General features: G+C 60.5%; 1 protein-coding gene across 1 annotated transcript; it reads left to right on the top strand.

Moving 5' to 3' along the window:
* The first annotated feature begins 1,529 nt into the window (after positions 1-1,529).
* On the top strand, positions 1,530-12,199 carry LOC134429311 (insulin receptor-related protein-like). Its single transcript, XM_063176448.1, has 21 exons — positions 1,530-2,130; positions 3,325-3,637; positions 3,717-3,859; positions 3,998-4,142; positions 4,226-4,440; positions 4,510-4,636; positions 4,736-4,974; positions 5,064-5,231; positions 5,338-5,527; positions 5,652-5,693; positions 5,776-6,041; positions 6,154-6,290; positions 6,746-6,911; positions 8,048-8,156; positions 8,265-8,335; positions 9,095-9,324; positions 9,403-9,513; positions 9,621-9,780; positions 11,466-11,595; positions 11,678-11,812; positions 11,929-12,199. Exons 1-21 carry the CDS (start codon positions 1,590-1,592, stop codon positions 12,197-12,199), a joined length of 3,909 nt encoding a protein of 1,302 aa, XP_063032518.1. The 5' UTR covers positions 1,530-1,589.
* The last annotated feature ends 2,289 nt before the right edge of the window (positions 12,200-14,488 follow it).

Here is a 14,488-nt window from a genome sequence, read left to right on the forward strand (position 1 = left end):
GCCCCCCGTGTGGGCGCCCTCGGAAAGTGAGTGCTTTTGGTGGGGGGGGTTTCGGGGTGGGGGGCTGCCTGTGCTCGGGGCTCTGCAAGGGATAAACCCCGAGGTGAAGTTTTTTGGGGTGTCCCCTGTCTGGGTTTGCCCCGCAATGATGCAGACGCCCGGTTCTGGGGGCTCCCTACAGCTGGGGTGGGATGAGGGGAGTGGAGTGGGGGGCTTGGGCAGAGATGGGAGCCTCAGCCCCTCAGCGGGACGTGGGACATTGTCACAGCTCCCTGAGCAGCTGCTGGGGTGGGAAAGGTTGGGGAGGGGGCAGCCGTGGGTCCTGGGTCTCATGGCCGCAACAGGGTCTGTTTGTCCTGCCTTCCCCTCTGCCTGCCACCCGTGCCTCAGTTTCCCCAGTCACCGAGGGGCTGTGGGAGCGATGGAGGAAGAGGATGAAGCACCCAAGGGACACAGGGTGCTGTGCCTGCTCCCACTGGGACCCCTGCCCTCTGTCTGTGCTCCCAGGGGACCCCCTCCCCTCACAGGGGGATTTGCAGAGTCAGGGGAGTGATGGTGGCAGTGGGGTCAGTGCTGCAGGGGGACAGAGGGACCCTCAGAGGAGGGGACAGGGCTGGCAGTGAGGGGCTGAACATGGGGTGAGGGGCTAGGGGCAGCTGCCAGAGCCATGGTGCCCATGGGGTCATGGTGCCCATGAAGGGGAAATCACCACTGGGCATGAGGTCACAAGGACATGGCCATGAGCCTGGGCTGGTAGCAGGCAGATGAGGGGTGAACCACGCACCTGATCCCTTCCAGGACCTGGCACTGGTTTCTGGCTGGGGATGATGTCTGTGGGAAGCTCTGTGCTTGGTCTGGCTCTTGCATCCCTGCCAGGATCAGGAAGCAGGAGGTGCTGGGGCTCCATTTCTGGGTGGAAAAGCCCCAGGACAGCCACTGTGGGGCTGGAGCAGTGCCACATGGACACCTGTGGTGGCCTTGTGTGCCCCATTACCTGTCTGGGCACAAGGGGGAGTTAATGGGGACAACTTTGCTGGAGCTGCCACTCCTTGGGTAACCATGAGCGAGGAATCCACGAGCACCCAGCAACTTGGGGAAGGAGAAAATCCACCTGCACCCCCAGACAGCTTCCCCAGGGTTGGGACGTGATCCCTGCCCTATGTCAGCCTGCCAGGCCTCACTGGAGCTGCCACTCCCTGGGTAACTGTGAGTGGGGAGATCTGTGAGCACCCACAGCTCCCCACAAACTGGGGAAGGGGAAAAGCCATCTGCACCCCCAGACAGCTTCCCCCAGGGCTGGGACGTGACTGTGGGGCTGACAAGGGGCAGGGCAGCCTGCCAGGCCTCGTTAGCATCACTGCTGACGGACGTGCCATGCCCTGGAGAGCCGGCTGCTGCCAGAGCTGCTCACATCTCCGACTCCAGCCACACTTGACAGGCAGCACCGGGATATTAAACCCGCCCTGAGCATCCCCTGGGGGATCCATGGGTGGGGGTTTGGGGGTGTGGTGGTGTGGGAGTGGGGGATCTGTCCCATCCTTGCTGCCACCCACGGGGTCCCCCCTCTCGCCACCCCAGTCTGCGGCAGCATGGACATCCGCCACGACGTGTCCCAGCTGCGGAAGCTGGAGAACTGCTCCATCATCGAGGGCAACCTGCAGATCCTGCTGATGTTCACCACGGGCGCCGAGGACTTCCGCGGCCTCAGCTTCCCCCGGCTGCTGATGATCACGGAGTACCTGCTGCTGTTCCGCGTCTACGGGCTGGAGAGCCTGCGCGACCTCTTCCCCAACCTCTCGGTCATCCGCGGCACCAACCTCTTCTTCAGCTACGCCTTGGTCATCTTCGAGATGCCGCACCTGCGGGACGTGGGGCTGCACAGCCTGGGCCACGTCCTGCGCGGCTCGGTGCGCATCGAGCGCAACCAGGAGCTCTGCCACCTCTCCACCATCGACTGGGGGCTGCTGCTGCCCGACGGCGGGGACAGCACCTACATCGTGGGCAATAAGTTGGCTGAAGAGTGTGCTGACGTCTGCCCGGGCATCCTGGACGTGGAGAAGCCGTGCGTGCAGACCAGTGTTAATGGACAGCTGGATTATCGCTGCTGGACCTCCAGCTACTGCCAGAAAGGTGGGTGGCGCCGCCACGGGGGTCTGGTCGTGCTGCTTTTTTGGGATGGTGCTGGTTTGTGGGGTAAACTGGGAGGGTGCTGGTGGTGTGGTTGTGGTTCCTCTGCTGCCGGGAGTGTGCTGTGCAGGCTGCACGGTGGGGTAACCAGATCCGTGCTGTATCATCCTCGGAGGAGAGGCCAGCTCCTTGCTGCTGTGTTTTCCCAGTGCTGAGGTAAATACAGGCCCCTCCTGAGCTCGTTTTCTGTAAACAGGAGAGCTGGTAATGAAATATGTACTATAAACACAGATCCTTATCTGGGCTGCAAGCTCAGCTGTGGGCCTGGCCTGGCTGCACTGGGCAGAGGGAGTTCAGCATAGGCTGAGCCCCACCTTGTCCATCTGTCTGTCCTGCTGTCCCTCCATGCAGCCCCTCATCCACCCATCAGCCCACCTGCCCGGCCAGCCTCACTCATCACATGGCTGTCCATCCATCCATCCATCCATCCATCCATCCATCCATCCATCCATCCATCCATCCATCCATCCATCCATCCATCCCTTTGGTCACCCTTCCATCAGTGCTGCCATGCCTCCATCCACTCCTCCATCAACCCATCCCTACCTCCCTGTATCCTTCCCTTGCTCCCTCCATTCTTGCATCCTCACATCCCAGCATCCTTTCTTCTGTCCCTGCATCCTTCCTTCTGTCCTTGCATCACATTCCTCCCTGCATCCCACCATCCCTCCCTCCATTCCCACATTCCTCCATAACTAAATCCATCTGCACATCCCTCCCTGCATCCCTTCATCCTTCCCTCCAACTCTGCATTCCTCCATCACCAAATCCATCCCCACACCCTTCCCTATATCACTTCATCCCACCATCCCACCATCCATCCATCCGTCCATCCATCCATCCCTGCATTCCTCCATCACTGAATCCATCCCCACATCCCCTCATCCCTCCCTGCATCTCTTCATCCCTTCATCCATCCATCCATCCATCCATCCATCCACCCATCCATCCATCCATCCCACCATTCCTCCCTCCCTCCACCTCTCCACCCCACCCTCACTCCCCTTTTCCCCCACCCCTGGAGGATGCCACCAGCCCCCCAACCCCTTCCCCCTCTCTCCTCTCCCCCCAATCCCAATCCCAATCCCAATCCCTGCAGCCCGTTCCCCATGCCCACATGCCCATCTCCCCTCTCAGTGTGCCCATGCGGGGCAGGCTCAGCATGCACGGCCGCGGGCGAGTGCTGCCACCCCGAGTGCCTGGGGGGCTGCGGCCGCCCCCACGACCGCCGGGCCTGCGTCGCCTGCCGCCACTTCCACTTCAACGGGCACTGCCTGCCCTCGTGCCCGCCCCGCACCTACGAGTACGAGGGCTGGCGCTGCGTCACGGCCGAGTACTGCGCCAGCCTGCGCAAGGTCTCCCACGACCCCCGCGACGCCTCCAAGTTCGTCATCCACCAGCGGCAGTGCCTGTCCGAGTGTCCCTCGGGCTACAGCAGGAACGAGAGCAGGTGGGGGTGTCCCCGGTGCCCTGGCGGGGGGGTGGCACGCTGGCCGGCTCTCATCCTGTCCCTGTCGCCCTGCCCGCAGCATGTTCTGCCACAAGTGCGAGGGGCTGTGTCCCAAGGAGTGCAAGGTGGGCACCAAGACCATCGACTCAATGCAGGCGGCACAGGAGCTGGGGGGCTGCACCCTCATCGAGGGCAACCTCATCCTCAACATCCGCCGGGGCTGTGAGTGCCAGAGCTGGCCCTGCCAGACCCACCCCGGGTGGGAGAGATGCTGGGGAAGGCAGGGAGTGTTTTGCCTTGCAGGGTGAGTTAATGGGGAGGTGCTCCTCTCCATGAGCTCACACAGTGTGTCATTCCCAGACAACCTGGCCTCGGAGCTGCAGAGCAGCCTGGGGCTCATTGAGACCATCACCGGCTTCCTGAAGATCAAACATTCCTTTGCCCTCGTCTCCTTGTCCTTCTTCAAGAACCTAAAACTGATCCGTGGTGACTCCATGGTGGATGGGTGAGGATAGTGTGGGTTTGGGGGGCACATGTGGCCCTGAAGGTGCCCTCGCCCACTGCCTCCACCCACATCTCCTCCGCCAGGAATTACACCCTGTACGTCCTGGACAACCAGAACCTGCAGCAGCTCTGGGACTGGAGCCACCACATCCTCTCCATCCCCGTGGGCAAGATGTACTTTGCATTCAACCCCAAGCTGTGCCTGGCCGAGATCTATCGCATGGAGGAGGTGACGGGCACCAAGGGCCGGCAGAACAAGGCGGAGATCAACCCCCGCACCAACGGGGACAGGGCGTCCTGTGAGTACGGGGATGGGGACGAGCAGCAGTGCCACGAGCCTCTGCCTGAGCCCTGCCTCCTCCCCACAGGCAAGACCCAGACCCTGCGCTTCATCTCCAACGTCACCGAGTCCGACCGCATCTTCCTCAAGTGGGAGCGGTACCGGCCCCCCGAGTACCGCGACCTCCTCAGCTTCATCGTCTACTACAAGGAGTCGTAAGTGCTCCTCTTGTCCCGCTTGGTGGAGCGCTTGGGAATGCCCTTGTGGTGTCCTCTGTCCCTGCTGCACCCTCCCTGATGCCCGGTGTGGGACAGACCCTTCCAGAACGTGTCGGAGTACGTGGGGCAGGACGCCTGTGGGGCCCAGAGCTGGAATGTGCTGGACGTGGACCTGCCGCTGAGCAGCGAGCAGGAACCAGGGGTGACGCTGCTCAACCTCCGTCCCTGGACCCAGTACGCCATCTTCGTGCGCGCCATCACCCTCACCACGGCCGAGGAAGGGCGCAACTATGGGGCCCAGAGCGAGGTGGTTTACATCCGCACCATGCCAGCGGGTAAGGGGCTGGCACGGGGCTGGCGATGCCCGTGGTGGACCCACCCCACCCCTACAGGAATGACTGACACCACCCCTGTGTCCTCCCAGCCCCGACGGTGCCCCGGGACGTCATCTCCATGTCCAACTCTTCCTCCCACATCGTGGTGCGTTGGAAGCCGCCCACGCAACGCAACGGCAACATCATCTACTACCTGGTGCTGTGGCAGCAGCTGGCCGAGGACATGGAGCTCTACATCAACGACTACTGCCACAAAGGTGAGGCCAGGCCGGCCAGGGCCAGCACAGCAGCCGAGGACACCAGCAGAACAAGGGTGGTGCTGCTGCGCCAGGCGCTGCCAGCCCTGCCCGTTGCTGCCCACAGGCCTGAAGCTGCCCACCAGCAGCGCAGACACGCGTTTCGGGTTTGGGGACGGCCCCGAGGGGGAGCAGGACGCGGAGGAGAGGTGCTGCCCCTGCCGCCCCACTGACGGGCAGCTGCGCATGGAGGGCGAGGCCGAGTCCTTCCAGAAGAAGTTTGAGAACTTCCTCCACAATTCCATCACCATCCCCAGGTGCCATCTGGGGGGGTTCCCTGCTTTGGGGGGCTCCCTCAAGCTGGGTGCGTGGGTCTGCCTGGGTGGGGGGGTCCCGTGGCTGCTCCTGGCAGACCCTTTAACTGATTTCCCGCTGTCTCAGGCCACCCTGGAAGGTGACATCCATCAATAAGAACCCACAGAGGTGAGCTGGGGGTTCTCCCCAATTTTGGGGGACAACCTCAGGGCTTCAACTCCCCATCACATCCTGTCCCCATGTCCTGCAGGACCCCAAAGCAGCGCAGGGACGTGGTGGCCGTCACACCTGCAGCCAACACCTCCTCAGCAGAGCCACTGGCCCCAAGCCGCCCCGGAGGCGAGCCCAAGCCTGACTTCCAGATCTTTGAGGACAAGGTGGTGCGAGACCGGGCGGTGCTGTCGCGGCTGCGCCACTTCACCGAGTACCGCATCGACATCCACGCCTGCAACCACGCCGCGCACACCGTGGGCTGCAGCGCCGCCACCTTCGTCTTCGCCAGGACCATGCCCGAGCGTGCGTGCCCAGCCCTCCAAACACCACCCTGGCCATGCTGGAGTGTTGTTGAGATGAGGTTGGGGTCCAGGGGGTGCCCCCAGGAGCTGATTCCTTCCATGCCTCTCTGCAGTGCAAGCTGACAACATTCCTGGCAACGTGACGTGGGAGCCGGCTGGCAAGAACAGTGTCCTGCTGCGCTGGGAGGAACCCAGGAACCCCAATGGGCTCATCCTCAAGTATGAGATCAAGTACAGCCGGGAGACTGAGGTGAGAACCCCCTGTGGCATCCCCTGCCCAGCCCTGCCAGGTCTGGTTATAGGGGCACAGCACCCGTTCTATCTCCATCTCCATCCCATCCCATCTCATGCCATGCCATTGATCTCACTCTATCCCATCCCACTGATCCCATTCCAATGATAACATCCCATGCCATCCCATTGATCCCATCCCATTGATCCTATCCCATTGATCCCATCCTATCCCCATCCCATGCCATCCCATGCCATCCCATGCCATCCCATGCCATCCCATGCCATCCCATGCCATCCCATCCCATCCCATCCCATCCCATCCCATCCCATCCCATCCCATCCCATCCCATCCCATCCCATCCCATCCCATCCCATCCCATCCCATCCCATCCCATCCCATCCCTCTCCCAAGCCTTACACATGGCTGGGGGGGATCAATCCCCTTTTTCACACCCCTGTTGTCCCCTCCAGGAGGTCACCACTGTTGTCTGTGTCTCACGCCACCGCTACTCCAAGTATGGGGGTGTCCACCTGGCTCTGCTCCAGCCAGGGAATTACTCAGCCAAGGTCAGGGCCACCTCGCTGGCTGGCAACGGCTCCTGGACAGGGCTGGTCAAGTTTTACATCCTGGGGCCAGGTACCTGCAGGGGACACGGGGACATCAGCAGGGACCTTGGTGGGCAGGGAGGGGGCAGCTGTGGGGTCGGGGAGCTGGGGCGCACTGGGGAATTGGGCTGTGCTGCTGGGATGGACCTGTGGGGTCAGGGGATGCTGCTGGAGGTGGGAGTTGTTGCTGGACTGGGAAGCTGAGGGATTGAGGGATGATCCTGGCCTGAGACACTGGAGCATCGCAGAGTCACAAAATCGTTTGGGTTGCAAGAGGCCTCCAAGTCCAAATGTTCCCTCAGCATTGCCAAGGCTGTCTCCCCAAGTGCCACATCCACACCTCTGTCAAATCCCCTCAGGGACAAAATCTTCACCAGTGCCCTGCACAGCCTGCTCCAATTCTTTCCAGTTTTCCCCAATATCCAATCTAAACCTCCCCTGGCACAACCTGAGACCACTTCCTCTGCTCCTCTCCCTGTTCCCTGGGAGCAGAGCCTGACCCTCCTGGCTGTCCCCTCCTGTCAGGAGCTGTGCAGAGCCACAAGGTCCCCCCTGAGCCTCCTTTTCTCCAGGATGAACCCCCCCATCCCTCTCAGGTGTTCCTGGTGCTCCAGACCCCTCCCCAGTTCTGATCCTTCTCTGGTCACATTCTAGCCCCCATTTCTTGTCTTGTGAGATCCAAACCTACCCCAGGATTTGAGGTCCCTCAGCAGTGCCCAGCACTCACTTTCTTCTCAGCTCTCCCTTGGGTACTAACGGATTTATAGAAACATTTTTTATTGTCTCTTATGGCAGATTCAGTTCTAGCTGGGTTTTGACCCTTCTAACTTTCATTCCTGTCCTGAGCTCCCTCAGATCCTCCTGAACTTTCCGCCCCCTCTTCCAAAAATCAGAACCTCTCCTTTCTCCCTGAGTTCCAGCCAAAAACCTCTGCTCAGCCAGGCTGGTCTTCTTCCCATCCTTCATCCAAGGATGCTGCTGGGTTGAGGAACTTGGGAGATTGGGGAGTTGGACACTGGGGCAAAAAGGTTGAGGGATGCTCTGGGACAGGGATCTGAGGGTGCTGCTGGTCTGGGGAGCTGGAGGCTCCCCCTCTCCATCCTGCTGGTGGGACAGGTGTCCCATGTGATCTGGGGACCCTGATCCATGGGCACCTGCTCCCGGCAGCCGAGGAAGAGTCCAGCAGCTTCTACGTGCTGCTCACCGTCACGCCCGTGGTGCTCATGGTGCTCATCTCCTGCCTGGCCATCTTTGTCTTCTTCTACAACAAGAAGAGGTAACGACCCCCCCTGCCCCCCTTGGGGCTGGGCTGGGGTCTGGCCAAACCAGGCCCGGGCAGGGCTGGGGGGAGGCAGCAGCTTCAAGCCCTGCCCACCCCTGGCAGGAACCACGACGGGTACCCCAGCGGGACGCTCTACGCCTCCGTCAACCCCGAGTACTTCAGCGCCTCGGACAGTACGTGGGGACCTGGGGACAGACAGGGGCCACCCCAAAGGGCCACCGAGCCCTTTCTGTGCTGGGGTCACGCTGGAGGGGATGGGGAAGGGATGGGGTGAGAATGGGATGGGGTGGAGATGAGTGTGGGAGTGGGGATGGAGTGGGGATGATGGGAATGGAGATGGGGATGAGAATGGAGATGGGGATGGGAATGGGATGAAGATCAAGATAGGAATGGAGGTGGGAATGGTAATGGGATAGGAATGGGGACAGGGAGGATGATGGTGATGGAATGGAGATGATGGGATGGAGATGGAACGAGAATGGGAATGGGAATGGGAACAGCAAGGGGATGGGGACAGGGAGGAGGATGGTGATGGAATGGGAATGGGAATGAGAATGGGATGAAAATCAAGATGGGAATGGGGACAGGGAGGAAGATGGTGGTGGGATGGAGATGGGAATGGGAATGGAAAGGGGAAAGGGAATGGCAGGGGGATGGGGACAGGGAGGAGGATGGTGATGGAATGGGAATGGGAGTGAGAATGGGATGAAGATCAAGATGGGGATGGGAAAGGGAATGGCAGGGGGATGGGGACAGGGAGGAAGATGGTGATGAGCTGGAGATGGGAATGAGAAATGGATGGAGATGAGGATGAGGATGGAGACAAGGATGAGAATGGGATGGAGATGGGAGTGGGGATAGGGACTAGGATGGTGATGCAGATGGGGTCAGTCACAGTGATGGGGACGGGCCGATCCCCACTCACCCCACAGTGTACATGCCTGATGAGTGGGAGGTGTCCCGGGAGAAGATCACAGTGATCCGGGAGCTGGGACAGGGCTCCTTTGGGATGGTGTATGAGGGGGTGGCGCTGGGGCTGGTCACGGAGGGAGAGGAGACCAAGGTGGCCCTGAAGACAGTCAACGAGCTGGCCACCATGCGGGAGCGCATCGAGTTCCTCAACGAGGCCTCCGTCATGAAAGCCTTCAAGTGCCACCACGTGGTAGGTGGGCAGCTGAGGGGGAGGGAGGGGACACAGAGGGCCTGGCCACTGACACGCCAGCCCTCTTTGTCCCTGCAGGTCCGTCTGCTCGGCGTGGTATCCCAGGGCCAGCCAGCTTTGGTCATCATGGAGCTGATGACACGTGGTGACCTGAAGAGCTACCTGCGCTCACTCAGGCCCGAAGCCGAGGTGAGGAGCTGGTTGGGTGCCAGGACAATGATGAAGGGACACTCACCCTGTGTCCAGGGGGGTCCTGGCGTGCCTCTGCTCCATCCCTGAGTGTGTGCACGGTGCAGAACAACCCCGGGCTGCCTCCACCGTCGCTGAAGGACATGATCCAGATGGCGGGGGAGATCGCCGACGGCATGGCCTACCTCAGCGCCAACAAGTTCGTGCACCGGGACCTGGCTGCCCGCAACTGCATGGTGTCCGAGGACTTCACCGTCAAGATTGGAGGTGGGTGTTGGAAATGGGCAGAAAATTCTCAAATTTTGTGTCCAGTTCTGGGCCCCTCAGTTTGGGAAGGGTGTTGGGATGCTTGAGTGCGACCAGAAGAGGCGATGAGGCTGGAGAAGGGCTGGGAACACAAACCCAAACCCTGTGAGGAACGACTGAGGGAGCTGGGGATGCTCAGCCTGGAGAAAAGACTCAGGAGTGACCTCATCACTCTCTCCAACTTCTTGGAAAATGGTTGTAGTCAGGTGGGGTTGGGCTCTTTCTCCAGGAACTGACAGAACCAGCGGACACAGCCTTAAGCTTCACCAAGGGCTGGATATCAGGAAAAAGTTTTTTACAGAAAGAGTGATAAAGTTCTGGAATGGCTGCCCAGGGAGGTGGTAGAGTCACCATCCCTGGATATGTTTAAAGCAAACCTGGATGTGGCACTGGGTGCCATGGTCTGGTTGAGGTGTTGGGGCTGGGTTGGACTCGATGATCTTGAAGGTCTCTTCCAACCACTGAAGGAGCTGGGGGTGCTCAGCCTGGAGAAAAGGAGATTCAGAGGTGACCTTGTCACTCTCTAGAACTCCCTGAAAGGTGGCTGTGGCCAGGTGGGGTTGGGCTCTTTTCCAGGAACCAGTGGACACAGCCTTGAGCTTCACCAAGGGTTGGATATCAGGAAAAAGTTTCTCACGGAAAGAGTGATAAAGATCTGGAATGTTCTGCCCAGGGAGGTGGTAGAGTCACCATCCCTGGGTGTGTTTAAAGCAAACCTGGATGTGGCACTGGGTGCCATGGTCTGGTTGAGGTGTTGGGGCTGGGTTGGACTCGATGATCTTGAAGGTCTCTTCCAACCACTGAAGGAGCTGGGGGCGCTCAGCCTGGAGAAAAGGAGATTCAGAGGTGACCTTGTGACTCTCTAGAACTCCCTGAAAGGTGGCTGTGGCCAGGTGGGGTTGGGCCCTTTTCCAGGAACCAGTGGACACAGCCTTGAGCTTCACCAAGGGTTGGATATCAGGAAAAAGTTTCTCACGTAAAGAGTGATAAAGATCTGGAATGGCTGCCCAGGGAGGTGGTAGAGTCACCATCCCTGGGTGTGTTAAACACAGCCTGGATGTGGCACTGAGTGCCATGGTCTGGTTGAGGTGTTGGGGCTGGGTTGGGCTCAATGATCTTGAAGGTCTCTTCCACCCCAGTGATTCTATGAATTCTGTGAGAAGACTCATATTGTGTGTATCTCTATACAAATCTTGAGATAAGATAAAATAGTAACTTAGAAATACCATGGAATAAGACAGACATTGTTGAGAGAAAAATTGAACTAGAAACAAGTTTCAAAAGATAGCCTTACAAAAAAGACTAGATACTTTAGAGAAATAAAATCATGAAAGATGCGTTGTAGCAGGACCCACAAAGAGTAATTTTAGATGATTAGCTGTAAGGCATTTACAGCATGGTGTACCTAAAGCTGATAGGCCAAGAAACACTTAGAGTGTGTTGTAATTAAGAAATCATTAGCTTTCTGATTGTGATGGCATGAATTATAACATCTGTATTGTCTCACCCAAAATAGAACCAAAGTTTTTAAAACACCTCTCAGCTGCCCCATCCCTGGCTCAGCAAAGGGCAGCAGTGGGTGAGCAGTGGCGGTGCCAGCCCTGTCTCCTTCCTCCTTCCTCCTCCTCCTCTTCCTCCTCCGCCAGATTTCGGCATGACCCGGGATATCTACGAGACGGATTATTACCGCAAGGGGGGCAAGGGGCTGCTCCCCGTGCGCTGGATGTCCCCCGAGGCGCTCAAGGACGGCATCTTCAACACCCAGTCTGACGTCTGGTGGGTGCTGGGCTGGTGGGCACAGCCGGGGGTGGGGGGATATTTGGGGATCCCCCAGGCTGAGCAGAGACGCTCCGGGCAGGTCCTTCGGGGTGGTGCTGTGGGAGATCGCCACGCTGGCCGAGCAGCCCTACCAGGGCATGTCCAACGAGCAGGTGCTGCGCTTTGTCATGGACAACGGCGTCCTGGAGCGGCCTGAGAACTGCCCCGACGAGCTGTGAGTGCTGGGCACAGCCCCGTCCTGCTGTGCAAGGGCAAATCCTGCTCTCTGCCGCGCTGGGGGGGATGCTGTGGGAGCCCCCCAAAGCCAGCGGGTGCCCCCTCTCTCCGCAGCCACGAGCTGATGTGCCTGTGCTGGCAGCAGAACCCGCGCCAGCGCCCCTCCTTCGTCCAGCTGCTGGAGCGCATCAAGGACCACATGGCCCCTGCTTTCCGCACCCTCTCCTTCTTCTACAGCGCCGAGAACGGTCATCACGGCTCGGGGGAGCCCTCCAGCACCGAGACAGATGCGTGCCCCGAGGAGGATGAGCCCCCCGCATCCCCCCTGCCCGCACGCAGGGACCGCAGCCCAGGGCAGCTCCCCAACGGGACAGCCCCGCTCTGACCCCGGGCTGTGCTCGGGCCCCGCTGGACTCTGCACCCCAAACCCTTCTCCAGCCACCCCCCGCTTGCTGGGACCCCCCCACCCTGCATTATTTATTGCTTCCAAGGAGCGGGGGTGCCTTGGGAGGAGGGTGGCAGCAAGGCAAGGATGTTCCGTGGGATGTATTTCCCCCTGAAAATAAATTGGGGGTGCTCCGAGTCAGGGGGCTGCTGGTTGGGAGGAGAACACCCATTTTTCCTTTTTTTTGTTGGGGGGGGGGGGGGTTGGGATAATGTGGGTATGGGAATGGGTAGCAGGGTTTGATATTTGGGGTCCCCCATCAATCCACCCCGGTCGTTGCTCCCCTGGGCAGCAACCTCTGTGATCCCCACACCTTTTCCAGGTGGGGAAACTGAGTCACGGGACTCAGAGTAGCCCAACTGAGGCGTGGGTGCCTTGGGAGGAGGGTGGCAGCAAGGCAAGGATGTTCCGTGGGTTGCATTTCCCCCTGAAAATAAATTGGGGGTGCTCGGAGTTGGGGGGAGGGAGTGGGGGGCTGCTGGCTGGGAGGAGAACACCCATTTTTCCTTTTTTTTGGGGGGGGGGGTTGGGATGATGTGGGTACGGGAATGGGTAGCAGGGTTTGATATTTGGGGTCCCCCATCAATCTGCTCCCCAGGTCAGCAACCCCAGTGATCCCCACGCCTTTCCCGGGTGGGGAAACTGAGTCACGGCACTCAGAGTGGCCCAACTGAGGCGTGGGTGCCTTGGGAGGAGGGTGGCAGCAAGGCAAGGATGTTCCGTGGGTTGCATTTCCCCCTGAAAATAAATTGGGGGTGCTCGGAGTTGGGGGGAGGGAGTGGGGGGCTGCTGGTTGGGAGGAGAACACCCATTTTTCCTTTTTTTGGGGGGGGGACGTTTGGGATAATGTGGGTAAGGGAATGGGTAGCAGGGTTTGATATTTGGGGTCCCCCATCAATCTGCTCCCCAGGTCAGCAACCCCAGTGATCCCCACGCCTTTCCCGGGTGGGGAAACTGAGTCACGGCACTCAGACAAGCCTGGGGTTGCCCTGATGTCTCTTCCCAGAAGCCACGCCGGCCCACGGCAGGGGCATCACTGCCCAATGGGCGCTCGAATAAAGGGGATGAAGCTCAGCTGCAGCAGTGCCTGCCTTGGGGGGGGTCGCAGGGGGGCGGCACAAGGGGCTTCCCACTCCCCAACCCCCCCCCCAGCCCTATCTGCGTCCTGTGGCTTTGCCCTGCGGTGCCCAAACCGGGGGCGTTTCTAGAGAAAAACGTCAAAGCAGTGGAATTTAGGAGGATGTGGCAACAGCTCCGCCGGGGAGGGGGGTGCTGAGGTGCCCAGTGAGGCCCCACGGGAGGTGACCCCAAAGGAATCGGGGTCCCCTGGGTGCCTCTGATGGGGATGAGCCTTGTGGGGGAAAGGTGCGGGGCTGAGAATGTGCGGGACTCAGCGCTGGGATGAGCCACCCCCCCGACGGGCTTCCCAGCGAGATCGGGGACAAAACAAGATCGGGTGGGGATGGGGAACCGTGTCCTGCCCTGTCCCACCTCGGGGAGGAGGATGAGGCGCGTCCTGGTCGGAGGGGACAGTTGGGGACAGGGCCGCTGTGCCACCAAGCGTGTCCCCACCTCCAGCATCTCTGCACTTCCGAGGTGCTGGGGAGAGCTTGATCCAGGCAAAGCCACCACGCCTGGAGATCTGGGGGCTGTGACAGCTCGGGGGACAGTAGGTGGCCCTCGGGATGGTGATAAGCTCTGTCCTTTGTGCTGCGGCCCGCCCTGAGCCAGGTCCTGGAGCGGGTGTGGTGTGTGGTGTGTGTAAACGGGAATTTTGGGGGTTTGGTGGGAATTTTGGGGGTTTGGAGAGATGGATCCGCTTGGTGGGGCTGGGCGTGCCGGTGTAGGGTGCCAGTGAGCAGCGAGGGTGGCGGCAGGGCATGGGCTGGGCACAGGCAGGGCACAGACAGGGAACGGGCAGGGAATGAGCAGGGCACGGGCATGGCACGGACAGGGAACGGGCAGGGCACAGACGGGCTCCATGGTCGGTGCCAGTGTGAGGAATCCCCCTCTCCCGGCTCGGAGCCTTCCCGGTGCCGGTGAATCACGGCCGGGGGTGTCTCGGGCCGGGCCGGGGGCGGTGCCGGTGCCGGCCCCTCCCGGGAGGCCGGTCCGTGTTGTTGCTTTTAAAGCCCCGCACGGCCCCGTGCTCGGGCTGCCGGGCAAGTGCGAGGGAGGGCGGCACCGGCAGCACCGGGACCAGAACCGGCACCGGGAGCCAGGACGGGC

Source organism: Melospiza melodia, chromosome 25, assembly GCF_035770615.1.
Source record: "Melospiza melodia melodia isolate bMelMel2 chromosome 25, bMelMel2.pri, whole genome shotgun sequence".
In the NCBI taxonomy this organism is placed as follows: domain Eukaryota; kingdom Metazoa; phylum Chordata; class Aves; order Passeriformes; family Passerellidae; genus Melospiza; species Melospiza melodia.